The sequence below is a fragment of the Phascolarctos cinereus genome, unplaced genomic scaffold (assembly GCF_003287225.1).
Source record: "Phascolarctos cinereus isolate Bilbo 61053 unplaced genomic scaffold, phaCin_HiC Scaffold_4;HRSCAF=312, whole genome shotgun sequence".
Classification (NCBI taxonomy): domain Eukaryota; kingdom Metazoa; phylum Chordata; class Mammalia; order Diprotodontia; family Phascolarctidae; genus Phascolarctos; species Phascolarctos cinereus.
This window is the reverse complement of record NW_027555847.1, coordinates 359,200,317-359,226,773: the sequence shown is the minus strand read 5'-3', so window position 1 is coordinate 359,226,773 and position 26,457 is coordinate 359,200,317. Positions and strand designations below refer to the sequence as shown.

Below are 26,457 nucleotides of genomic sequence, written 5' to 3'. Positions count from 1 at the left end.
AAGGGAATACTCCTAATAAAAAGTGACCGTGTACGTTGTGTATTATTTGAAGTTGGTGGATCAAAACCAGGAAAAAAGTTTTAATTTCTTTGTGGGACATTTTTTAATGTGAACATATTGTTATACTCTGGGTATGTGACATTCTTGCTTAATAGAAACATTTACAAGAACATATACACACAAGTCAATATGGCAAATGAAGTAGATACTTTAAATGCTCAACTTGCACCAGAAATAAAATATATCACAAAAATAAACAGAGGTTATGTCCACAGTCATTAATACTTTCTACACAAAATGACAATAAATTAAACCACATTATATGCAGATAGTTCTACTTACATTGGTACAATGCACAGGGTGTACCTTGTGCAGCTTTTGCTTTCGCTCCCTACCAGCCTGGGAGTGGGTGAATAGGCTTGTATAATCTTGAGTCTGTCTTCGTGTTTAATTTAAGGATGAATGGCATCATCCAGAAGAGAAGGGGCCAGTCAGACATTTACAGTTTCTACCCTGACCCCTCTTGGTTTCACTTACATGCGTTACAAATGGAAACAAGTCAATATTTCCAAGATACATCCCGTGGGTATGCAGGCCAAGCCTATATGGTCATATCTCCAGGTTTTTCAGACCTCTTATCCCACTAATAAGAGTAAAACACCTCCTCAGGCAACATCGTTTGATGTGGGCATTGAATGAGTAAGCCACTATATCAAATCCCAAACCTCCTCATTTCTTGCTATCTTCTGCCCACTTTTAATGCTTGTTGTTCCCTAATGAATAAAGAAAAGCTAGGTGTAATGCAAAAGGTGTTTTTCTTCCTCTTGTGCCAAGCAGCTTAGCTAATTTTAAACAATCAAAGCAGTTGGGTTTTTTTTTCAGCTTATTCAAGCTTAAGCTAAGACCTATTCAAATACCTGAAACACCAAAGAACTAATAAAATATAAGGATTTTTATTTCTGATGCTCCATTCATATTGAACCTTTTCTGAGTCTTAAATATCATATCTTAAAATGTTCATATTAAAAAACATCAGATTGTCTGGACTACTATTTTGCCTTTGATGTACAATGAATTAGTGGTTAATGAGAAATTTGAACACAGTCCAATCTAGCACCCTTTGAAAGTCATATTTATACCAGAATCTAGCTTTTGAGTATCTCTATTACAAGAGACACCTGTGAAGTGAAAGCTTTGAAAGTCAAGGAGCTTGGTTTCTTTTCATATCTAGATAAGACTGATTTATACTACTCCAAAAGCTTGTCTAGAGCTAACATAAGGATTCCTACAAGATTGAGATATTATATCTTTCCTTCCTTCAAAAAGTATGCATGTTTGAGTCACAAGCAAGATGCTGAGGCTACCTTTAACACACCTATGAATGGAGTGCAGTCTATGTATGCTGGCTCTACTGTACCCTACTTCATTAACTGACCCTCCCACAAATACCTGCAACATTTCCTCTTCCTGGTATTTTTTGTAAGCCCTGGCATGTCCATAACTACCCATCTCCTTAGTTTGGCTCACAGGGGAGCTACTGATTGGGGTAAGATTGTCGGTGTTAAACTACTTTTAAAGGGTGATAAAAAGGCAAAAACTCTGACAAGGTATCATTTCTCACTCCCCTCTTCCAACTTCTCACCTCAAACAGAGGAGGTTTATAGTTTTCCATCACTTAGCTATGCAATAGAATTTAGTTCATTATTAGTTGGCTCATTAAGTACTGAGCCATAGATTAGAACAAACTACCCACAAAACTTTGATTGAGTTGCCATGATTTTGCTTGATGCTGTTTTCTTTTCTTTCTTTCTTTCTTTCTTTCTTTTTTTTCCCCACTTTTTGGTGAGGCGATCGGGGTTAAAGGACTTGCCCAGGATCACACAGCTAGTAAGTGTGAAGTGTCTGAGGCTGGATTTGGATTCAGGTCCTTCTGACTCAAAGGCCAGAACTCTATCCACTGTGCCACCTAGGTGCCCCTGGCATTGCTTTAAAATAATTTTTTTTACCACTTTCAAGCAATCAATATACTCTGTTACTAAGGAACATCGCTATGCATCCTATTTTAATATTGTCTATAGTTATATAGGTAGTGTGCTTTCTGACATTCAATGTATTTGGCATAATTTTCTATCTCTTTTCTGAGAACATTTCCATTAGTCTTTTGTGTATGCTAATTTAACTGAAAGCCACTAGGCCATGTATTCCCTTCACTCCCAGCTATTTTCAAAGCTCTTGTCTTTGACTGGATGTAGATTTTCAAGTTAGATGAATTAACTCTTAAAAATCAAATCTCTGTTTTTAGAGCACAGCAGTATGCACTTACATGAGGATTCTGGGAAAATTACTTCCATTCTCTGGGGCTCAGTTTCCCCTCATTTGTAAAATGAGGGAGGGGGGAAGGATTGCAGTTTGCATCAAATCCATAAAGCCCCTTCTAGTTCAGTGATTCTGGGACATCTATGACATAAGAAGAGCTTAGATGGGGTGGTGACTGCACAAGCAATGAACCCATGAGTTGGAAAGAAAAGTAAAGCAATAAGGAATTCTGAAAGAAATCATGACATTTTGATGGGAAGGAAAAGAAAAGCCATTCACTGGCAGCCTGGGAAAAGGAAGCCTCCTTCCAACCTTTCCACCCCTTCTAAAAAGAGTCTGAAATGTAAAGAGCTGGTTCATGGAATTTAGAAATGAGCTTATGGCTATAGGAAATAGGAGCTGCTGATTCTCCAAAGAAATTCAAAGGCTTGTCTATAGACTATTATAGACTTAAAGGCAATTTGTTGAAGAGCTGGCAAAAAAAAAATCTTTTACCTAAAAGTTAAAAGCACCATCTGAACAGATTGGTGATAGATAAATTTAAAAACATTTATTTTTTCCAAAGCCAAGAATAATTACATTTATTTTGATTACTATTACTTTTAACCTATCTGTGGCTAGACTAAAAAATGCTACGAGTTAGTATTTTTTAAAGACTATCATAAAAGTGATTTACAAATCCAAACTCCATTTATTTTAAAATTTGGGAAAAGGATACCGGTCTTGGAGTATGAATGCCAAATCTCAGAGACATAAATGTAACACTATGGTTTATCAGTTTTAATTCTAAACCAAAAATCAGAACCTCAAGAGACCTAACCCTGACTTTTTGTGTAACTTTGGGCAAGACATCTGACTTCTCTGTGCTTGTCTTGTTATTCACAAAACACAGGGGTGGCTCTCTACGGATCAGTCATTTTAATGAGGAAGTAAATTTTGGTTCAAGAGATCCATCTTAAGAATTACAATGACATGTAACATTTATGACATTTTTTTTCCACATCCTGCACTAGGTTTTGATCATTTTGAACACACCAAATTCTCTCTAATTCCTAAAGAAATTTAATCTGGGTCTATACTGTGAAGTCTGGAAGCATTCCTCTACCTGCTATATTCTGAAGAAGGGAGAAACTCTCAAAGATGGATTTCAAGTAACTTGTGGCCCAGATCCTCCTGCAGAATCTTCTTTCAGAGTCCGCTCACATGGTAGAAATTTAAATAGAAATGTTTTTACAAATGATATACAGATACAGCAATGGACAAGAGCAAGATGATCACGAAAAGCTGCTCTGTTCCTTCTTTATGCAAAACATCTGTGAATAACCACAACAAAGATGTGCTTACTCAGGCTCATGGAAATGCTATGAATGTAAAACCTTCAGTTATTTTCACTTTTTGTGAGGCACTAGTTGATAGCTGCTTTTTGCAACAATTTTTATTACTTCAGCATCTCATTCAAAAATTCCCCTTTCCTACATGGCACCGGTAGGACTTGCCTTTGTTGTCTTCTTTTCAGTTTAGTTTTTGTTACATTCAGGGCTCCACTGTGAGGGTGAATGTCGCACAGAGATTTTGAAGCAATTTTATCAGTATATGAAATTAGAATGTCTCCTGGCTACCTTCACTTTATTTAAAAATGAAAGAAGGAAAAATAATCTCTCCAAAAAACAACCAACCTATTTGTTTTCGAACAGAGGCACAAGCCCTTGAGGAAAGTGAGACGCGGACTGAGTCACAAAGGATTTAAGTTTTGCTAAGACACTGTCAGCATTCTACTCTGTGAAATAAAACCTAATCATTATTACTTCAGAGAAAAACTTCTCCATCATAAAATGAGGAGCAGTGATTTGTTCTCCTTTCCATGGATGGCAGAATGATTAGCAAGACATCTGTCAAATAACCTCTGCAAAAGTACCAATTATGGGGATGTAGACATGTGAAACAATCCCAGATTTGGGGGATTTTTACCTCTCCCAAATAAGAAGCTAAAATAGCATCTTGACACCTACATCTACGCGGATTGTGCTAGGTATACACTGAGAGGCCAGGAAAAATTTGATCAGTTGAATTGAAATCCGAATACCATATCTGGTACTAAACAAGAATTATTGGAAAAACCTAAGGATTTGTGGGTGTAGTTGGAGAATCATAGGAGATAATTACATTCTTGCTCTCACCAAATAATTTTAACAAATTTTTAATGATTACCTTTTTACATCTGTTCAATATAGCTTATTATAATCTTCCACCATATTTATAAGTTAGAGGTGACAAGTAGCTGTAAGTTTATACCTTAGGTGATAAACTGTCCTCTAGAAGTTGCACTCTGGTGTTAGGTTCTAAGTTGTCCTCCAGAAAAAAAAGTTGCCTCCCTTTATCTACAAAACTGAATTCTATTCCTGTACTTATAGACACTGATTCCCAAACCCATCCCCATTTCTTGCCAGATACTGGTTGGAAGGGTTTATACCACTGAAGTGACCTGCCTTCCAGTGTCTGATGCACTGCTATGCCAACTGTTTGGAGTTTAAAGGGACCCTGTTTCTGCCTCTTCATCATTAAGGGATCAACTTATATTCAGTCAAGGCCAAGGGAAAGGAGGAGAAGAAGAAATATGCCTTTCAGCCTTGGTATAGCAAGAAACACATTGTTTTGTAGCACTATAGTTTGATGCACTTTCCCATGTTTTAGAAACATTTCATTTCCCTCTTGTTTTTGAATTTTAAACAGGTGTGAAAAAAGTAGATGTTTCCTAATAGTAAAAGAAAAAGATAAAAATGCCTAAGAGTAAAATGTTACTGTGGAATAGATTTCTCCTCCTCATTTAAAAAAAAAGGCTCATAATAGTTGTTTTCCTGTACAAAACTTCTCACATCTCACTAGTATTTACAATTTATTTTTTTCCCTGCAAGGGGGGCAGGGAGGAGATCCTCATTTTAGACACATAGTCAGATTCTGACAGAACATATTGGCTAAAGGACAAGTCAGTTCTGAACTTTAAAACTTTCTAGCAGCTCCAGAGAGTGACACTGTTTTTCCAACCTTTCCATTTCTCATTAAGAGAGTTCTGAATGTTAAATCATTTCCAAGATTAATCTATAAGTAAAGATGTTTTTATACTGGTCATAAGGCAGCTTTTCAGTCCAAGAAACCACAGCTTAATATCCTTGCTTGATGTGGCTGGTAGAACCATCGAATTCTAGAGACGTCAGACCTAAGAACCATAAACATATCCATAGACCCTCTAAACAATTAAGAATACCTTATAGAATAACGCTTTGTCCTTATATTTGCTTGTCATGAGATGAAAGGCCATGTGGCATAATGTGATTAGTAAATCATTCCTGAGCTTCTAAAGAAATTTAAGAACAAAATGAGCTAACTTTTTAAAAGAATGAGTTCTTCAAGAGCCCCTCTTTTGTTACACTGATGTCTCTCATTCCGTCCATCTTCTTAAAGCATTTAAGGAAGAATGGGAGGGCTTCCCTTATGCCACCGAAAAATGGGATCTGATAGAATCTTCCCTTAACTCCCGATGCTTTCCGATGTTATTTTCTTCCTGCTGGTTTCGTCTCTCAATGGTTATTCTGTATTTCTTCCTTCATGAAAAGAGGGAACAAAGTAAGGAAACCTCATCTGGTTGCACAGTACTATGGCGTCTCTTACAAAGTATGCCCTAGGGGGACATCTGAGTTTGGGTTGATAAATTAGAAGTGACAGAAAATGAAGCCTGGTCAGAGATAAAAGTAGTATGCCCTGAAGCATTGTGCCCTCATTCAAGAGCCTTACGTCGAGGAAAACTGAGATGCTTTCTAAAAGCATCAAGGAACAAATCTTCCTTTTTCCTTGGGTACTTTGTGGTTTAAAGGATTAAATCTTGTCTGTCCTACCCCAAACTACCAAACCACTGTTACATGCATGAGCTAAAGTTCAAAGTAATTGCATAGTCCCTGAACAAACTGGGAGAAAAATTATTCCCACAAAATGACACTAAAAATGTTACCCATTCCTGCAGAATTAGGAGATCCTGGCTTTCTAGAACCATGATATACTAAAGAATTTCCAAGAGACTCAAGGAAGGGATAAAGTGCTCTTTCAGTATACACCAGTCATCTCGAACATAAGTAAATATTCAACTTTACAAACCTTTAGGACATAGTCAGAGTAGAATATTGATGTTAGGTAGGCCTTTCCAAATCCTGGTTACAGGCCACAATGACTACAAATACAAATACACATACATACACACACACTCCCAGAAGTATCATTTATGTTTACATGCAGTAACCCTGGTAATGGTTCCTCATGACCCCTAGAAGTAGAGGCTATAAACCAGTAAGTTTTTGCCTACCATCTCCAGATGGGTTGTCCACTGATTGAGTCTCCTCATTTCATGGGTGGCTTAAACTACTAGTGGAGCAGGGCAAAAACAAGGCTAGTTTACAGGAGAACTACTCCAAAGTGCAGCTAAATAATGCATTCATTCTTTATACATTTGGTGGGAAGATTAGTGATTAGTTTCTTTCCTCCTTAGGATTCTCTATGATCCAGAATGGCTTTGGCTCTGAATCCTCTCGTGTGTAGTGAGAGTCTGAAGAAGCACATTGGACATTAAATGCCCTGAGGGACAGAGCCTTATGTGATGGAAAGGTCATTGGACTAGGAAGCTGGGAGACCTGGGTTAGTATCCTAGATCTCTCACTAACTAGGCTGTGTGACCTTGGGCAAGTGACTTCCGTTTTCTGAAGCTTAATTTCATTCACTGATAAAATAAAGAGGTTAGACAAATGATCTCTAAGGTTACTTCTAGCCTTATAATATTACTAAAACTACAGATGATGACATCATAAATTATTCTACAGTTATTTAGTAGTATTGCTTTTTTTTTTTAAACAGAGAAGGAAAGAGAATCAGGAAGCAACAGAGTAACATACCTGGGGATCTAGAAATAATGAACAGCTTTAACTTCATGACTCAAATTCCTTTTTAAATGTATCACTATCATGACTACTGAGTCACAATTGGGGCATGCGCTTTTCTAGCTGTAGGGATGAATTTGTACTGGTTTATCCACTCTCATACTTGGTCATTCTTGCGACAAATGGTACACGTGTGTCTAAGGACAGCCAAAGTTAGAGACAGAATATTTGCTGCCAGAGGACTCAATGGTCAACTGATCAACGTCTTACATAATATCTATAAAGTGCTTGCAAACCTTAAATCTCTATATAAAATCTAGTGATTCTTATCATTTTTACATGGGGATTGACTATATGATTCTACTGTTCTCATTAACACTATTCTCTAATCAACTGAGGCAAGGGCTCAGTAGATCAAGGGCTCTGATTATTTAGGTTACCGAGCTAGCATTTCTCCTAAAGAAGAAAGAAATGGCTAGCAAGACCATGAGGAATTATACACAAGGGATGTCAACAACAAAGGAGAGGCCACTTTAAGTGTTCTGGAAAGGGCATCTAAAAGGTACTAACCTGAAAAAGTAGAAGGCCATTAACAAGCCAGCTCCTAGTAAGGCCCCCACAACAATTCCTGTGACTGCTGATTCTTCTAGGCCACCTGCTTGAAGAAGAATAAAAGGCTTAGAGTTCAATTTGTGAAATAATTAATGAGTTTTAATGTTTTCCTTCTCATTGGAAAGTGTTTCCCCACACTCCATCCTAAGTCTATTTTTCTTTTCTTCTTTGGAAAACTTTTCTAGGGAAAATTGTGCATTTTTCCTAAGATGGTGTCTGCAGAAATAAGTGAAGATGAACCAGATGGCTCTGGGAGGTTAAAGGCACTGCTCAGTGTTAAGAGTTTCTGCAAGCTAGACACAGTGATCTATGACCATATTTCCCAAATGCCAACCAAAGCATATTTTACTGATCTACAAAATCTTTAGTATGAAAGTCTCCTACTTTTAAATTTTTCACCAGAGAAAATAAGGAATTTGGTATCTTCTTATTTCAACTAATTATACCTAAGTAAGTGCTAAAGTCAGTTGTTCCTTCATATTTGCCATCTGAGAATTCTGATTACTTTGAGGTGTGTGTACAACAAATGGCTGCCGGGGTAGGCTGGAGCCAACTAAAAATGGCTTTGAGCTCACTGTTAAATTTTCAGTGTGTGCATTTATATGTTACAAATCAGGGCTTGATTTATTGTTTTATTGATTATTTACATTTAAGAAAGTGATGATGAAAATGTTAATTATGCAGATTAAAGTTACAAGTGTGTTGTATACACAGAGGATCAACTGTTAAACCTTTACTAGCACACCTCTGGTTATCATCCTTACAGATTTAGGGGAAGATGTCTAAAAAAGAGCTTAAAGATATCCTCTCCCTCCTTAAATAAATTAAAGTAAAATATCACATTGGTTGGGACTTTATGAGTAATCTAGTTCAACTTCTTTATTTAAAAAGGAAGAAACTGAGACTCTATCCACATCATCAGTGCTTCATTCCCATAAGCCCTTTTGATTGCATTATTATACCTAAGACTCTAGATAGGCGAACTCAACTTGCCAAAGCTCCCTGAAGATTAATTTAACTCTTACAGAAAGAGAATCAAATAAAGACCAAACCTCCCAGACTGTCAGAAAAAAGACACACAGAATCAGTCAGTTCAAGCAGGTGGCCTAGAAGAATCAGCAGGCTAGAATACACACCTCCTGCCTCCTAGTCCAATGTTTCTTCATTCGATCAAGAAAATCTGGCCTTCTTAAGGGGCACAGGGATGCCAGCCTTTCCAAAGGAATGGACTCTGGTGTCATGCCATGGGACAAGCAGTTGGACAGACTGAGAGGTGGGGAACGACACCTTGGTCCATCTAGGAGAACTCTGACCCCAAGTTCACCACAGCTCAGGCTCTACTCCTGTGGGAAGGCTGAGTATCTTGGGAGGAAAAAGGGAGAGAAAAAGTCCCTGTGTTTGGAAGCAGAAGTTCCTCAGGAAAGCCTGGCTTTTAAGCAGAGGCTAAAGGGTTTTCTTTCTCTTCTGCTTTGCCCCACTTAAAATCCTCCCCGACCTGAAAGGCAGCTCAGTGGCTTCTGTCAAGAATTCCTAGGTCTGAGGAAGGGTTCTTCTCTCCCAGATCCTCTGGTGTGCAGGATCCAGGGCTCTGACATAGCCCCTCTGAGCTCATGCAGGGGTCTATCACATATTAGAACCTAGTTCTCTAATACAACCCCCCACAGGAAAGTTTGAGAAGACAAAGAGGGCAAAACTTCTAGGGGAAGAAAAGGTCCCAAGAATTAAGGAATCAGAAGTATGAGGAAAACATGGCCCTCTAGCAAGAGCTACCTCCCTTCCTAGACCCTGTCTCATCCAAAGGCTTCCCTTCCTTGCTGGCCAATAATGGGAGAGCAAGGTGGGTGCTTCCTAGCTTGCTTTTGAAGACTGCCTGGCAACTCTGTGGTCCTCTATCCCCAGGCAACAAGATGCCCACTATTACTGGGCACTGAAGGAGGCCAAGGCCAGGGGTAGGGTTAGGCCTCCCTCCCCCCCCACCCATGAATGAGAGCAGATTTTGTGTCCCACTGGAGGACTTCTGACTTCTCTCTGCCTGAGGCACCCTGGACACAACTAACTGCTCTAAATCTGTGATCTTATAATCTTCAGAGGCTAAAAAAAAAAAATCATATCTAGGAAAAGCCAAAAATGATCAGTTAGCTCAGTACTAACTTAGAAGAGGTTTTACTACAACAAAAATCTTGACTATTTTAGCATCTGTATAATTTTTAGGGGTGTATTCACTTGTAGTCATTTGGTAGAATGATAATTTTTCTCTGTTGATATACAAGACTGTTTAAAAATCCAAAATTTTAACTTTAAAGCAGATCCAGAAGGTTTCAGGTATTTTCAGTAGTTTTGACATCTAGTTCTCAGCACTCAGGGGAAAAAACCCAACTGCAGTCTCTAAAAATCTCAATGTCTCCTGGTTAGAAGAGACAGAGAAGTCCTAGTACTTGGAGCTTCCTCTCAAAAGGGAAGCTAAATACCAAGTACTTAAACATCTAAATACCAAAATGCTTAAATACACTTAAAATACCCCTAAATACCAAGTACTTAAAGACAGTGAACCTGAATCTACCAGTCTGAATAAGAAAACTTAGTATAAACCATTGACATAGTAAGGATGAAACCTCCATAAATATTCCCTATACCTTTTAAATAAAAGAAAAACAAACACCATGGTTTTAAATATTGTGTTACTACCACCCAAAAAGGGAAATGCAGCCATGTAATCTATAGTAGTACAGGAATCATGCATTCTGTTTGCTTTACGTATATGCACTACCATTGGTGCCAGGGTCATATGGACAGCTTAATAAATGCTTTAGGTTGATTATGACAGTCTTTCTCTCTGATTTGTTGTTTTTGGGGTGTGTAGAGAGAAGGGAATAATATGTTGAGTCACTAAACTTACGTGATTTACAAGGAGAAGAGTTTGTGTGCTCCATAACTCTGGTTTCATCTATTCTTGGTTTTAAAGTACCCCCAGGGTACTTTACATTTGGTCTCATTTCAAAACGACCCAGTTTTCCAAAGTAATCACCAATAACCTATAGAAAAACAAAAAAGAAATTCAAATCCAAAAATAATTTGTTCCTATAGGAGATAAAATCATACAGCTCTGCGTCATTATTTGAGACAACATCCGTTAAACTCCTTGCCTGTGTCAGTCAGTCAATAAACATTAAGTGCCTACTATGTGCCAGACACTGTACTCAATCCTGAGGATCCAAAGAAAGGCAAGAGACGGGCCCTGTCCTCAAGGAGCTCACAAGCTAATGGGGGAGGCAACATGCAAACAACAAGAAACTAGGTGCAAACAAGATGTATACAGGATAAATCAAAGAAACAACAGAAGGAAGGCACTAGCATTCTGAGGGGTCAGGAAAGGCTTCCTGTCAATGGGGGCATTTTAGCTGCGACTTGAAGGAAGCCAGAAGCAAAAAGGCAGAGATGCGGGAGTGCATTCTACACGTAGAGGACAGCCAGCAAAAATGCCTGGACTTGGGAGATAGAGTGTCTCGTTGAAAGGACAGTAAAAGGCCAGGGTTACTAGATCAAAGAGTCCATGGGAGTTGGGGAGTACAAGGTGTAAAAAGGATAATAATAATAATAATAATAATAACGATAATGATAGCTAACATTTATATACCACCTACTACATGCCTGGCGCTGTCTTAAGCACTTCACAGTTACTACCTCATCTGATCCTCAAACAATCCTGCAAAGTGGGTGCTATTATTATCTTCATTTTACAGATGAGGAAACAGAGGCAAACAGGTTAAGCAGTTTGCCCAGGGTCATACAGACTGGAAAGGGTTGTGGGGCATGTTATTAAGGGCTTTGAATGCCAAAAAAGAGTGTCTTATATTTCATCCCGGAGGTGATAGAGAGAGACTGGAGTTTACTGAGTAGGAGGGGTGACACTGTTGGACCTGTACTTTAGGAAAATCACTTTGACAGCTGAAGAGAGCATCAAATGGAGTGCAGAGAGCCTTGAGACTGACCAGCAGGCTACTGCAATAGTCCAGGCACTCGAAGATAAGGGCTGGCAGGATCAGAGGCTTGCATGGGCTATGTTGACTCTTTGGATGCCAATTTGCAATTTGATAAATTCTCTCTCCAAAAATAGTACATGACGTGTGCATCTAAAGAATGTGTTCACCTAAAACATTAGCAGTTCACTCACCAGAAGATAAGCTTCTTTAATTTCTGTATTGAATATGTATCTCCTTTTTGGTTTAGTCATTTTTTTTAAGTTTCTATTTATTTATTTTTATCATTCTTTTTTAAAATTTTGAATTCCAAATTCTCTCCTTCCCCCACCCACTGAAAAGGCAAGAAATTTAATATCAATTATAAAACTGGTCATGCAAAACATATTCCATATTATCTATGTTGCAAACAAAAGCAAGAAAAATTAAGAAAGTAAAAAACATTATGCTTCAATCTGCATTCAGGGTTCATCAGTTCTTTCTCAGGAGGTGGACAGCATTTTTCATCATAGGTCCCCTGGAACCATCTTAGATCATTGTCTTGGCCAGAGTAGCTATGTCTTTCATAGTTGATTATCCTTATTGCTGTTAGTGTGTACAATGTTCTCCTGGTTCTGCTCATTTCACTTTGCATCAGTTCATGTACGTCTTTCTCTGAAATCATCCCTCTCATCATTTCTTTTAGCACAATAGTATTCCTTCACTATCACACACCACGGCTTGTTCAGCCATTCCCCAATTGATGGGCATTCTGTAGATTGGTTTAATTATTTTTTAAAAAGATGACTTTGAACTCAAGATCTGGCATTTGTGGTATAATTCATACTCATCAGGACTAGAGGATTGATCATTTCCAAATAAAGGGTTCCTGAGGCTATGCTGAAGCCAAGTACTGCCAAAAAAACATCTTTATATAGAAGGCTCCCTGCCTGGATTCCATGACAACTTTCCTGGTATCTTCAAGTCAGCTGGCTCTTCTTGTAGTCATGACCTTTGGAGTCCCCTACCCTACATGCACCCCTATGCCCAGCCTGAGCTGTCTCTCAAAGCAGTTTTGGTGCCTGAAGAAATCAAATCCTTTTCTATCTGAATCCAAGTTTCATCTCAGCCTTAAACTGAAACTACCCACTTCTCATTCACCCAAATCCCAGCTCAGGGATATTCCCTGGATTTGAGCTCTCCCCCCGCCAAAAAATTTTTATGAATTAGACTTTCTTCTCACCTGAGAAGGGTTAGAAGGGGCACACAGATTTCTTCTCATCTTTTAACTCCTTATTCTCACAATTTATTCATTTCTCTATCAAATGGGAACATACTTAGGAAACCCACAACCTCTATTTCTCCAAGCAAGTGTCTAGCCCTCTGTAGATCCATTTCAAGTCATATTATGGAAATCAAATCATATCAAGAACTCAAATGGTAATGTTTATCCTAACACTATTTAATCAGTTTGTCTTTTGGTGCATTAAGGTATTTTTTTACTCAGAGAGTCCTTAAAGTTTAACAAGAAAAAAAATGCATAGTTCCATAATACTTCTCTTGTCTAGCACACCTTCTTACACATAAGAGCCAAGGCCTGATTCTTGATCATCTTGGAGCTGTGGTGTGATAAAATAGTAATCCAGCTATCAGGCCTTGTATTTGGCAGTCGCTTAGGGAAGGCTGTTTCATCAAACAAGAAAGAAGTTGATTTCGTATGCTCGAAATTGGGCAAGACTCAATAAGACTCACATGCTTACCTCTTGGGTACCTGCTTCTGTATCAGTCATTGCAATCACAGAGAAATCACCATATCTGTCTCCATTGGCATCAATGGATACCTGTCCTGCAATACCTGGAGATGGCATACCAAGAGCTAGAAGTCAGTTACTTAAAATACTTCCCTCCCAAAGAAAACATGAAAATGAATTGACAGATTTTAAAAATAATATAACAAACTAATACCAGAGAAAATCTCATCAGTCTCCTAGGTGTTTTTGTTGGCATTTGTAAAGAAATTTTAATTTCATCTGTGTCTACATTCCTGAATTCTTAACATTTTTTAATTTAAAAAGAAAAAGAAATGTGACCTTAATTTGGAAATATATTGGAGGGGGAGGAAGGGAGAAGAATTACTCCATAAATGAAGAGTGCCAACTGAGAATCCTATATTAAAACTGTTGAGTGAAAAGTTGATCTACGTTCACAGACCTTGTGTTGAGGATGATCAGGGAAAGTATTAAAAATTATCTCTGATTCTTTGAGGCCAGTGTTAGTACAAAGAAAAGGTAAATATTTCTGGGTCCCTGATACACTACATCACTCTTTACTAAATGAACCAATGTGAATTGCACCTTATTGTTTGATAAAGTTTTATGATATATAACTTTTGATATTCAGTTATTCATTTAAAAATATTTATTAAGTACATGATGTGTATAGGGCCTTGTACAGAATGCCAAGATGATTAAAATTAAGCTCTTTGTTTTCAAAGAAGTTATGATAATGTTGTGCAGAGGATAGTAGTGGGTCTATGATTTCATTGGTATAGGGAATTCCCAAGTGAACAAATTCCTTCCACCAGTTCAGATTGGGACTTTATCTTCATCTTGTAATCTCAGATGCCTAGAGTCCCTGAAAAATTAAGCAACTTGGCTTCAAGGCCAGCTCTGTAGCAACCACACTTCACTGACTCTCATGTGGAGATAGTATAAGTATGCAAGTAACTATAAAACAAGTTAGAAAGTGATAAATGCATAAGAAATGTACAAATGTTAAGGTAAGGGTTCAAAAGAGAGAGAAATCATGTTTTCTATCACTTTTTTCTTAAAAAAAAACCAAAAAACAAAAAACAAACACTTTTCCTGCTAGAGTTGGGAAGATAGTTTCACAAAAGAAAGGACATCTGAACTGAGTCTCAAAGGATGGGTAAGACTTCCACTTGGAAGCAAGTAAGTGCAGGCTATAAACAATGGACAATAAGGAGTGCAGTTTGGTTGAAAAAAGAGTATATAAAGGGGGAAAGTGGGAGATAAGATTTGGAAATGTAGAATGGTGCCATGCTGTTGAGAGCCTCTGAAGTCAAGCTACGAAGTTTGTAATTTATTTCGTAATAAATAGGTAACCACTGAAGGTTTATGGGTCCCCTGAATTTCATGCCCTTGGGAGTCTGTATAATTTTCAAATGATAATTATCTTAGCACTCAAAAATGTATTCTCCATCCTCAACTGTAACTGTTTTTTTCCATTCAAAATGTCAAACAAAGCTCAGATGCAGCAGTTAGCCCCAGACCACATTACAGTTCTAAATGATCTGCTAAGAAACAAAGTGAAACCACTAGGTGAAAACTCACAGGGTTGCAGATTAGTAAATTCACCTGAGTTTATTGTACAAAAGGTGAGATCTATCAAGATCACAGCATAAGTAGCATTTCCCTTCACTTTGATTTGCCTGAGGTGAACTCTCTCTCAAGAACTGAGCTGCATTTCTAGGTGTTCCTCACTCTGACTTTTCACATAATGATGAAATTCAACTTTCTTCCCCCCCCCCTTTATCAAAAGCTTTAAGAAACCAGTCATAGTCATTGCTATAGAATCCAAATTTGCTCAATAATCTCTTGGGTTTTCTACCCCCCTTGATGACATAATGGTCACTTAGAGAATCCAGAGTTTCTTTTCATACAGCCTCCCTGGAGTTCCTCATGTGCCTTCATAAATGTCCCAGGGTGACATAAAAAAGGAGACTCAAAAATGTCAGCAAAGCATAGTGGCCAATAGACTCAAGACAAAAACTGACTTTGGCCTCTTTGACACATTTAAAGATGTATAATTTTACTCCAGTCTGAATTATAGAAATGGTGATCACTACTTTATCTCATTCTGCTAATGTCGCTTGGACAAGAAAACTGGTATGAGTGGTAGCCCAAGGGGACACTTGAGTTTATGCCCTGACTCTGGACTGTGGTATTCCAATAATCATGGCAGACTGCCTTTTCCTCAAAGACCTCATTGGTAGTACTGTGTAACATCTCACAGCTCTTGCTCTTTAAAAAAAAAAAATTGTGAGGAGACTGAAATACAACCACACAAAGTAGTAAGTAATTGCTAAGAATGGGAAGTGTCCCACAGAAGATATGTCAACTTAAGCTAGTTCTTCAGAGTAATAAATAAATAAACAAATTTAATATATTATCTATTTATTATATATAATATAATCATATAGTATATCATTCTATATTGTTATTAATATATAACTTATTATATATTTATATATAAACACATACATGATATATAGCGTATTATAACTATTATAGCTATAATACATATATTATAGCTATATATCATCATATATAGCATATTATTAGTATTTTCTACACGTGTGAATATGTACAGGTATATGCATATACATGTGTATATATACATATATCATTGGTAAATGTGTCTATGAGGCAATGTCAGCCAGTTAGTCAATAAGCATTTATTAAGTGTCTACTATGTACCAGGCACTGTGCTAAGGTCTGGAAATACAAAAAATGCAAGAGATGATATTTACTCTCAAGAAGGGCAGGCAGCTAGGTGGCATATTGGATAGAGCTCCAGGATCAGAGTCAGAAAGACTCATCTTCCTGAGTTCAAATCTGGCCTTAGAAACTTACTAGCCATGTGACCCTGGACAAGTCACTTAATTCTGTTCACCTCAGTTTTTTCATCTGCAAAATGAGCCAGAGAAAGAAATAATCACTCCAGTATCTTTGCCAAGAAAACTCAAATGGGATCATGAAGAGTCAGACATGACTGAACAACAACAATGACAAACTCTCAAGGTGCTCACAGTGTGTAAAGGGGGAAACAAAATGAAACAGATACATGCAATATGAGTTGGAGATAATTAACTAACAATTAATTAATTAATAGAAATAATGGATTAACATTAAGGGGGACCAGGAAAGGCTTCTCTTAGAAGATGAGAATTTTTAACTGGATCTTGAAGGAAGCCAAGCTGTGGAGTTGAGGAGGGAGAGTATTCCTGGCACAGAGACAGCTAGAAAAAATACCAGGATTCTGGAGGGGGAGTGTCTTGTGTGAAGACCAGCATGGAGGCCAGTATCACCAGATCGTAGAGCATGTGATTGGGAATAAGGTGCAAGAAGACTGAAAAGGCAGAAGGGGATCAGGTTGTGAAGAGTTTTGAATACCAAACTGAGCATTTTATATTTAATGCTAGAAGTGATAAGGAACCACTGGAGTTTATCATGAAAGGGAGGAGAGATACAGAATGATAGTGGAAATGAATGGACCAAGAGAAGATTTTTTTGAGAATGAGAGTCTTGGGTAATTTGTATCCACTAGAGAAGCAGTGAATAAACTAGCAGAGACTGAAGATAAGTAGAGAATGGGAAAAATAGAAGGGGTAATCTGATGGAGAAGACTCATCAGCAGAAAGGTTAGAGATGAATAAGCAGATTTTAGAATCATTAGCATAGAGATTATAATTAAATCTATGGGAGCTAATGAGATCACCAAATGAAACAGTATAGAGGAAAAAGAGAAGGTGGCCTTGGATAGAGTCCTGGGAGACATCCACCTTTAGCCAGCACAACTTGAGCAAATATTCAGCAAAGGAGACAGAGGAATGGTCAGGAGGAGAACTAGGATAGAAGAATGTCATAGAAACCTAGAGAGAAAAGGGTGTCAAAGAAAAAAGGATAATCAACAGTGTCAAGGGCTTCAGAAAAGTCAAGAAGGATGACTTTTTTTAAAGGCCATTAGATCTGACAATTAAGAGATTGTAACTATGTGAGTAGAGAGAAGGAGTTGTATGTGAGAGATGTTATGGAAATAAAAATAGCAAGATTTGGCATCTCATTGGATATATGGATTCATGGAAAGTCAGGAATCAAAAATAACATTCAATGTTTAACCCTGGAGAAATGAAGTTTGAAATAAGGATTGTTTTGGGGAGGAAAGCAATGAGTTTTCCTATTGCTACCCACATAGCTTTAAAAATCACTTTTTGTCATGTCCTTAGCATTCTTGTCAAGTATCAGTTTGATCTGGGTTTTATCATTCTTGACATTCTTTCAAGGAGAAGAGATTGTCTAAAGAGAGCTAAGTCTCAAGGAACTCATGTACTAACAAAAATTTTTAAAAGCAGAGAGATGGGAAGTCAGGTAATTGAGGATGAATAACTAAGAGTAGCATATATCTGAAAGAATGTCAAAAATGCTAAAAACTCAGATCAAACTAAAGAAAATGAAAGAAGGGAATGAGATTGACACAAAGATGTTATTGTTCAGTCATGTCTGACTCTACATGACCCCATTTAGGGTTTTCTTGGCAAAGAAACTGGAGTGGTTCACCATTCCCTTCTCCAGCTCATTTTACAATGAGGAAACTGAGGCAAACAGGGTTAAGTGACTTGCCCAGGATGATGTTAGATTTGAATTCAGGTCTTCCTGATTTCAGGCTTGGCCTTCTATCCACTCTGCCACCTAACTGTGGGTACAAAGATGCAAACTGTTTAATTATCATCTTTATACCAATGAGTCACATATCCATATATATAACCCCCAATTCTCCACAGAGTTTTAAATCCACATTAGCAATTGCCTATTGGACATTTCAAATGTATCAGAGACATCTTAAATACAAGTCCTAAACAGAACTCATTTCCTTTTCCTCAAAACCACCCTCTCTTCCAAAATTCTCTCATATGCAATACCTTCTCTCTGCTCACCTAGCTGCCACTTTAGCCTACCCCCTCATCATTTCTAGCTTAGACTATTGCAATAGCCTCCACATTGAGCTCCCTTCTTCCACTTTCTCACCACTTGATTTCATCCTACACATGGGTCAAAGTAATTTTCTGTAAGCATAAATCTGATCATATCACTCCCCTATTCAATAAACTGCAATGACTTCCTATTGTCTCTTAAGATGAAATATAAATTCTTCTGCTTGACTTTCAAATCTCTACCCAACTTGGCCCAATCTATCTTTCCAGCCTCATTACACATTCCTCTCCTTCTGTGATCAATCCAAATTGGCCTTCTCTCTGGTTCATCACACACAACACACCATTGTCCATATACATGCCTTTACACCAGCCATCCTCCATGTCCGGAATGTGCCTCCTCCTCACCTCTGCCTCAGAGACTCCTTCTCGTTGCAGCTCAAGCCCTCCCTCCTATGTAAAGCCTTTCTCCCCAAATGCTAGTGCCCCCCCTTATTAAACCACCTTGTTTACTTGAACTACTTTCTATTTATTCTCATATTCATTCAATACCTGCCTATATAAGTAGTTATTGTCTCCTCAATTAGACTGTAAGCTCTTTTCCAATAGCGATTGTTTTTCCAAGTATAGTCTTTGTCTCCACGATGCCTATCACAGTGATCAGCACATTGCAGGCATTTAAATATTTGTGGATTTGATGGATTAATAAAAGGAGATGGGAAGAGGCAGAATAAACTCCTATTTTATTCCCGATTTCTCTAAAAAAGAAAACGATCTTAAGATTTCTAGAACCAAAAAAATAAGTAAAAAGGCATATAAAATAAGAAAAGAGATGATAAGAGTGCACCTAATGCTAGGATAAATTCAAGTCACAAGACCTGGAAGAAAAATAACCCAGAGGACAAAAGGAATATTTGGATATGACTCAAGATGGTGTTTTTGAACACCCTTGGAGACTAGATGAGCTGTGGCACTTTGGGGTGGGGGTAGGGGTTATGTGGGGGCATAGAGTACCATCTAGACCTATAAATCTAGTTCCCAAGTCTGAGGAAATGAATGCTCATTAAGAAAACTCCCTCTACCAATGCAAATCAGTTTGGCAACTATACTATAACACAGAGACTTAAAAGAGTTACTCTGAGGACAATGAGTTTAAGGGATTTGCTCAGGGTCACACAGTCAGTGTGTGATAAAGGCTACTGTATTAAAGTCAATTGAATGTTATACTAAATTTTGAAAAGATGAAGATGATTCTTTAATCCATAGGCTGATAAGCTTTATTTTGATTCCTCGTAAAATGCTAGAGCGTATTATTTAAAGTGATGATTTATGAATACTCAGAAAGGGAACCTGATAATCACTATAAGTCAGCAAGGGTTCATTGTGAAAAAGTCATCCCACCCAGAACAATTTCCTTTTTTTAATTTTTGGCCTGTCAGGTCTTTTTATACCTAATATAGCACTTTCTACTATGTCACACTGCCCCTCCATAACAACAACACCCTCCACTGAAATCTAATAGTGATGCTTAATTGTGGTATATAGGTGACCCTGTATTCTCTTCTATGAGGTAGATGATGGAAATTCCATCCACATAGGGTACCTGTATTTTAGCAAGGCATCTGGCAAAATCTCTATGTCCTTGTAGACAGACAGAATTATATGAGTTGCATGATACTATAGTTAGGTTGATTTAGAACCCAAAGAGAGCCAAGTTTGATCAATATAAATCTGTAGAGATGTCTCCAGGCACCATAGGCCCCTGTTCTGTTTAACTGTTTTATAAATAATATGTTATAAAGGCACAGATAGAATAGTTATCAAATGTACAGATGACATGAATCCGGGAGGAACAAATAATGTTTCAGAACAAAAATCAGGATCCACAAAGATCTTGACCCCAGGCTAGAGCAAAAGAATAAAAGACACAGTAAAATTAATGACAAGCAAATTAAAAGCTTTTCACTTGGGTTAGAAAAATCACAAATTCAGAATAGTAAATTTATGGCTAAATAATAATATATGTGGGGGGAAAACTTCTGGGGCTTCTCAAAGACTTTAAACTCAGTATGGGTCAAAACTGTGAAATGGTGTCCAAAAGAACTACTGTGACCTTAGCCTGATTTAAGAGAGCCAAAATGTTCAGAATGACTAGGATTATGCTTTGCTGTGCCCTGTTCAGAACACATCTGGAGTACTATGTTCAATTTTAAGCATCACATTTTAGGAAGGACATCAACAAACTGGAGCATATCCAAGAAGGGTGACCAGAATAGTGAGAGGCCTGGAAACTATGACATATGAGGATTAGTTACCACCAAGGGACATTGAGCTTGAAAAGGAGAAGACATGAAGGGTGGCAGGGATGATAGTTGTCTTCAAGTATCTAAGAGCGGTCACATCCTTTCTCTTATTACTTCTTGCACCTTCTGAAGGATAACATTATCAGTAAGGCACATTAGCTGCTCAGCTGTTGGCAGTTCTATCCCCTGTGGCCCAGCAGAACGAGTTCAATCCCTCTTCCACATGACCTTTCTTCAGATACTTGAAGACTTTTGCAGAAGTTGGTCCAAGAGAACTGGAAAATTCTCAAGAATGAAACTGTGAAGACTTAAGAAGAAATTCTCGTGTGGACTAAAGGGATCCTTGTCAAGGATCCTTTAGAGGCAATTCATTTTCAGGTGTGGACTTTGAGTTCCTTTCTTTTTTTTTAAATTTTTTTTTTTAGGCAATTGGGGTTAAGTGACCTGCCTAGGGCCACACAGCTAGTAAGTGTCAAGTGTTTGCTCTGAGGCCGGATTTGAACTCAGGTCCTTCTGACTTCAGGGCCAGTGCTCTATACACTACACCACCTAGCTGCCCCTTTCTGACTATGAGTCTATGATTTTACTCCAATCCCCTCATTCATTAATGTGGAAACTAAGGCTCAGAAGAGTCAGTTGGCTGGCTCAAGGTCATAGAATTATTTAATGGCACAGCCAGCACTAGAACCCATTTCTCCTGACCTCCAGGCCAGATTTGAACTCAGGAAGATGAGTTTTCCTGACTCCAGGCCTGGCATTCTATCTACTGCACCACCCAGCTGTGCCTACATATGTGTGTATACCTACATATGTATGTATATAGGTATTCATATATTATACATATATGCACATATATACATATTATTATCCCTTCAAGTACTCTGCAATTCCTCATTATAGGATGATTTTAAGAAGGAAATGCTAGCAAAGTGCAAAGTCTAGCAGAGCCCACCTGGATAAGAAGTATGTACTCTATGGCCTATATACCACACTAGTTAAATAAGAAATATGTACTCTATGGCCTATAGAACACATATCAACTGAAGACTGGCCACTGGATAAAATCTGCTTGTCTAAAAGACAATTCAATGATTCTCCCAACTTCTAGTGTTCACTCTTGCAAACTACCCTATATTTAACAACTCTGTATATATTTTTGTTTATTAACTTTACATTTCTGCTGTACATATTTTATAGGTACTTAATGTATCCCCCATTGTTTCATTATTTGTACTTTTATCCCTGTTGCCTAGCATAGTATTTGGAACATAGTAGACTCTTAATCACTATTTTTTTTTGCAAGGCATTTGGGGTTAAGTGACTTGCCTAGGGTCACACAGCTAGTAAGTGTCAAGTATCTGGTCTGAGACCGGATTTGAACTCAGGTCCTCCTGACTCCAGGGCCGGCACTTTATCACTGCGCCACCTAGCTGCCCCTGAACATAGCAGACTCTTAATAAATACTTATCGATTGACTTCTTGATAAAAGGGCTAACATCTTCATTAGAGAAAGATAAACCCATAACGATAAAACCATGGCTGTTTTGAAGTTGAAGAATATATTTTATGTATATGTGTGTGCATAGACACACAAAATGTTAAATATATTCACACACAATTTTGTGCCCAGAACATAAAGCTTATACATTCAGGGCATCCATTTTCCACTTGAATCTACCAAATCAATGAATCTACAGTAATATCCAATACAGAACAATCCAATTAACTACAGTCAATCCAACTAGAAGTTTCATTGGCAAAAAGATGGAACGTGGACTGGTTACTTCTGAATGGGGCAGCTCGGTGGTGTAGTCAATAGAGCACTGGGCTTGGAATCAGGAAGACTCATCTTCATGAGTGTAAATCTAGCTTCATACACTTACTTAATAGCTGTGTGACCCTGGGCAAGTCAACTTCACCCTGTTCGCCTCAGTTCCTCATCTGTAAAATGAGCAGGAGAAGGAAATGGCAAACCACTCCAGTATCTTTGCCAAGAAAACTCCCAGTAAGGGTCACAAAGAATTGGACCCGATAACTGAACAACAACTACTGAACGACTTAATTGACAATTGACAATTCAATCAATCCCTTATATAGTTAGTCTACAAACCACTGGTCTAGTTGATTGTTGTACAAAGATTAGGATTTTTGTGTGTGGGTTGGGGAGATTAGGGTAATAAGAAAAGTTACAGGTAATCATCAAACCTAAAATAAAAAAATCCAGTTATTTCTCTAGATAAAGAAAAACAATGGCCCAATGAGCTATAATGTGTTTTAAACAATATCTTATGCAATATTTTGCATAAAGGAAATAAAAAAGTATAGCACAATAATGGGCCAATAAGAATAACTTAGATTTATATAGTGTTTTAAAGCTTAAAAGGTGTTTACCCTACCAGAATTCCACAAGATAAGTTCTAATACAAAAATTGTTATCCTCATTTAGTAAAACTGAGAAAATTTGTAAATGAGAAAATTGAAGTTCACAGTCCCACAGCTAATTAAGTGTCAAAGCCAGGATCTGAACTCACAACTTTTTACACCAAGTCTAGCATATTTGCTATTATGCCACACTACTTCCCCCTAACAATTCTCTTCACTAAATCCCTATATGGATGCTTCCTCATGGTAGACAGCTGAGTCTGGGCTCTCAAGGGCTAGGCAGTTTCTACAAAACCAGAGAGGCTTCAAGTATGGATCAGTGACAAACTATATGTTGTCCAAAGATCAACCCTGTTGACTTTGCTAACAAGATGCTTTCTTCATAAAAACTATGTGAAGCAACAACTTTGCAGCCAGTTTTAAAAAAATGTTCACTCAAAACAGCACTTAGGGTTCATCTTATACCCAGCAAGCTGATAACAAAATATGGGAATAGTCCATGTTGGAAAGACAATGGGAAGACAGGCCTACCAGTTCATTGGATTGGTATTTATTACATTGGAATACAATTTGGAACAAAGCAAATAAAGTGGCTAAAATGTCTATATTCGACGACCTAGAGATTCCATTTCTAGGCATATACCCCAAGGAGGGTCAATGACAAAAGAAAGATTCCATTTATACTAAAATACTCATGAAAGCATTTTTTTGTTGTTTTAGCTAAGAACTAGAAAACAAAGTCGACACTTATAAGTTTGGGAATGCCTAAACAAATCATGGTACATGAATTAATTGAATATTACTGTGCTGTAAGAAATGATGAACATGACAAATACAGAAAAGCTCAGACAGACATATGAACTGATACAAAGTAGAGTAAGCAGAGATGGGAAAAATATACAAAAATATAAATGGGAAAAACAACCGCACAAAAAAAGAATCAAAACTGAAATTACAAAATTATAAAGACCAAGCTTGGCTCCAAAGAAGAGATATAAGGAAAAAACCCTCCCTCAACTCTTTTACAGAGGTGAGGTCCAGAAGTGTGGGATACTGCATATAGCATCAGATTTTTTCAGTGGGTTGGTTGGTTTTACTGATTTTTCCCCTTCTTTTTTCATTAATTTTTGTTGTTGTATTTCTTGTTGTTATAAGGATGGTTCTCTGGGAAAAAAGAGAACAATACATGGAGAAATGTAGGTAAACAAAAGATATTAATAAAATCTATTTTTATATGCAGATTTATTTGTAGCTTGTTTTTTAAGATCTGATCTTAATTACTTGTCCAAAAACATATTTCTAACTGAGAACATGAATGGAAAAAGCAAATGTCTGCTTTATGATTTACTATACTCAGGGCATACTGAAAAATCAACACAAAAGAAACTATTTTGTTTCAATTTCTAAATTTCTAAATTAATTCCTTTCTGTTATTAAAAGGAAATACTTACATTCCCTTAAGCATTTCATTGGATTTCGTGGTAAACATAGGTATATTAAAATAAGAAATAACATAGCTTAAATTTAACAGATTTTTAAAAACCATCGACAAATTAGACATCAGACTTTAGAATCCAATTGTATATGTAGCATAGATGTTGAGATAAAAATATTAAGTATCAAACTAATCAATTAATTTTTAAAACTCAGAGAAGTCAATATAGAAAAAATTTAAGCAAAATTTATCTAGAGATTATTTTCAATAACTCTAAGTTTAAACATAAAAAGTAAATGGAAATTACTCAATGGGTAGTAATAACTCTTATGTCCATAGCATAGTTTCACAAAGCACTTTCCTTATAATTGATATGAGATAGGTAGTGCAAGTATTATGTCCTCCTCATTTTACAAATCAGAAAACTGAGACTCATAGAGGATTGGTGATTTGCCCAAGGTCCAACAATTAGGAAGGGTCAGTGCTAAGATTCAAACCCAGAATTTTCCTAATTCTAAGTTCTCTAAACTACTCTGCCTCTCATCTTCTAAGTTATCCTCAAAACTCAATACCATGTGCATCAAAAAGGTGGACTGTGTACAAGATTTTCAAAGACAAAGAACAGAACTGAGATGCATTTATGTTGACTAACAACTCCAGTGAGTCTGGAGAAGAGCATTACCTAAGGAATATGTTTTTTAAAATCTGTCTAGATTATTTTATACATTTTATATAATCAGTAAGTATAGAACTAGAGAAGCAGACTAAGGCAAGGTATTTTTACAATCTTGGAAAAGAATGAAAGTTACACAGGATCCCAGGATTTAAAACAAGTTATCATCTAGTATTACTCTTTCATTTTTCAAATGAATAAACTAGGTCTAAAGAGATGAGCTAACTTGACCGAGATCATGTGAGTAATAAATAGTAAAGTCAGGATTTAAACTCAGATCTTGTGCTCTCTCCACTGGACTATATGTTACTTAACTATTCAGGGGAAGTTTTGAGCTTTTGCTGCAACACATGTGAGTTAATGCCACAAAGTAAATAGCTCTGCACCATGACAAGTGGGAGTTTTGGTATAAAACTTGCATGCATTTGTAAGAAGCAATATTAAATGATATCTCTTGTTGTGTGCCCTCCATTGCAACCCTAGACTGCATGCTGTACTCTAGGGCAGCTCTCCTCATTCTGGTTAGAGCCAAAAACAAAAAAAAAGCATGACTTTCTAAAGCACTTGGGAACCCCAGGCAGACTGGCAGAATACACTGACCTGATCTACATTAAAATAATCACCTCTCAGACAGGAAGTAATATTTGCCTCCTTTTTCCAGACACAAAAATGGAATACCAAGAGAAATAAAAAGCAGACTGCTTCATGGTGACATTGGAGATTAGAGGAGATCCTTGACTAGTAGCCTTGAGGGATCTTTACTTAAGTCAGAGTCCGTGTGTTGATAATTCTGTCTCAATATGAATGAAACTTGGAGCTACAAACATTTTCCCAAAAGGACAGCCTTCCAGCCTAGTAAACAATATTAAAAATCGTGACATCTTTAATTGTGTACCACTTGTTCAAATAACTCAACTGGTTTTTTCAATAGGTCTGAAGTAGCTATAAGCGAAGTAGAGGGCAGCTAGGTGGCGCAGTAGATAGAGCACTGGCCCTGGGTTCAGGAGGACCTGAGTTCAAATCCGGCCTCAGACACACAACACTTACTAGTCATGTGACCCTAGGCAAGTCACTTAACCCATTACCTAGCCCAAAAAAATAAAATAAAATAAAAGTGAAGTAGGCTAT

The 26,457-nt window shown here is 37.4% G+C and overlaps 1 protein-coding gene across 1 annotated transcript in view; it reads right to left on the bottom strand.

Moving 5' to 3' along the window:
- Positions 1-1,789: 1,789 nt before the first annotated feature.
- NPR3 (natriuretic peptide receptor 3) overlaps positions 1,790-26,457 on the bottom strand; it is a 78,703-nt gene continuing 54,035 nt past the window's right edge. Inside the window, 4 exon segments of the mRNA XM_020995348.2 lie at positions 1,790-5,915; positions 7,806-7,890; positions 10,744-10,879; positions 13,564-13,658. Of these exon segments, the coding sequence (XP_020851007.1) occupies positions 5,804-5,915; positions 7,806-7,890; positions 10,744-10,879; positions 13,564-13,658 (428 nt within the window). The 3' untranslated portion in view covers positions 1,790-5,803.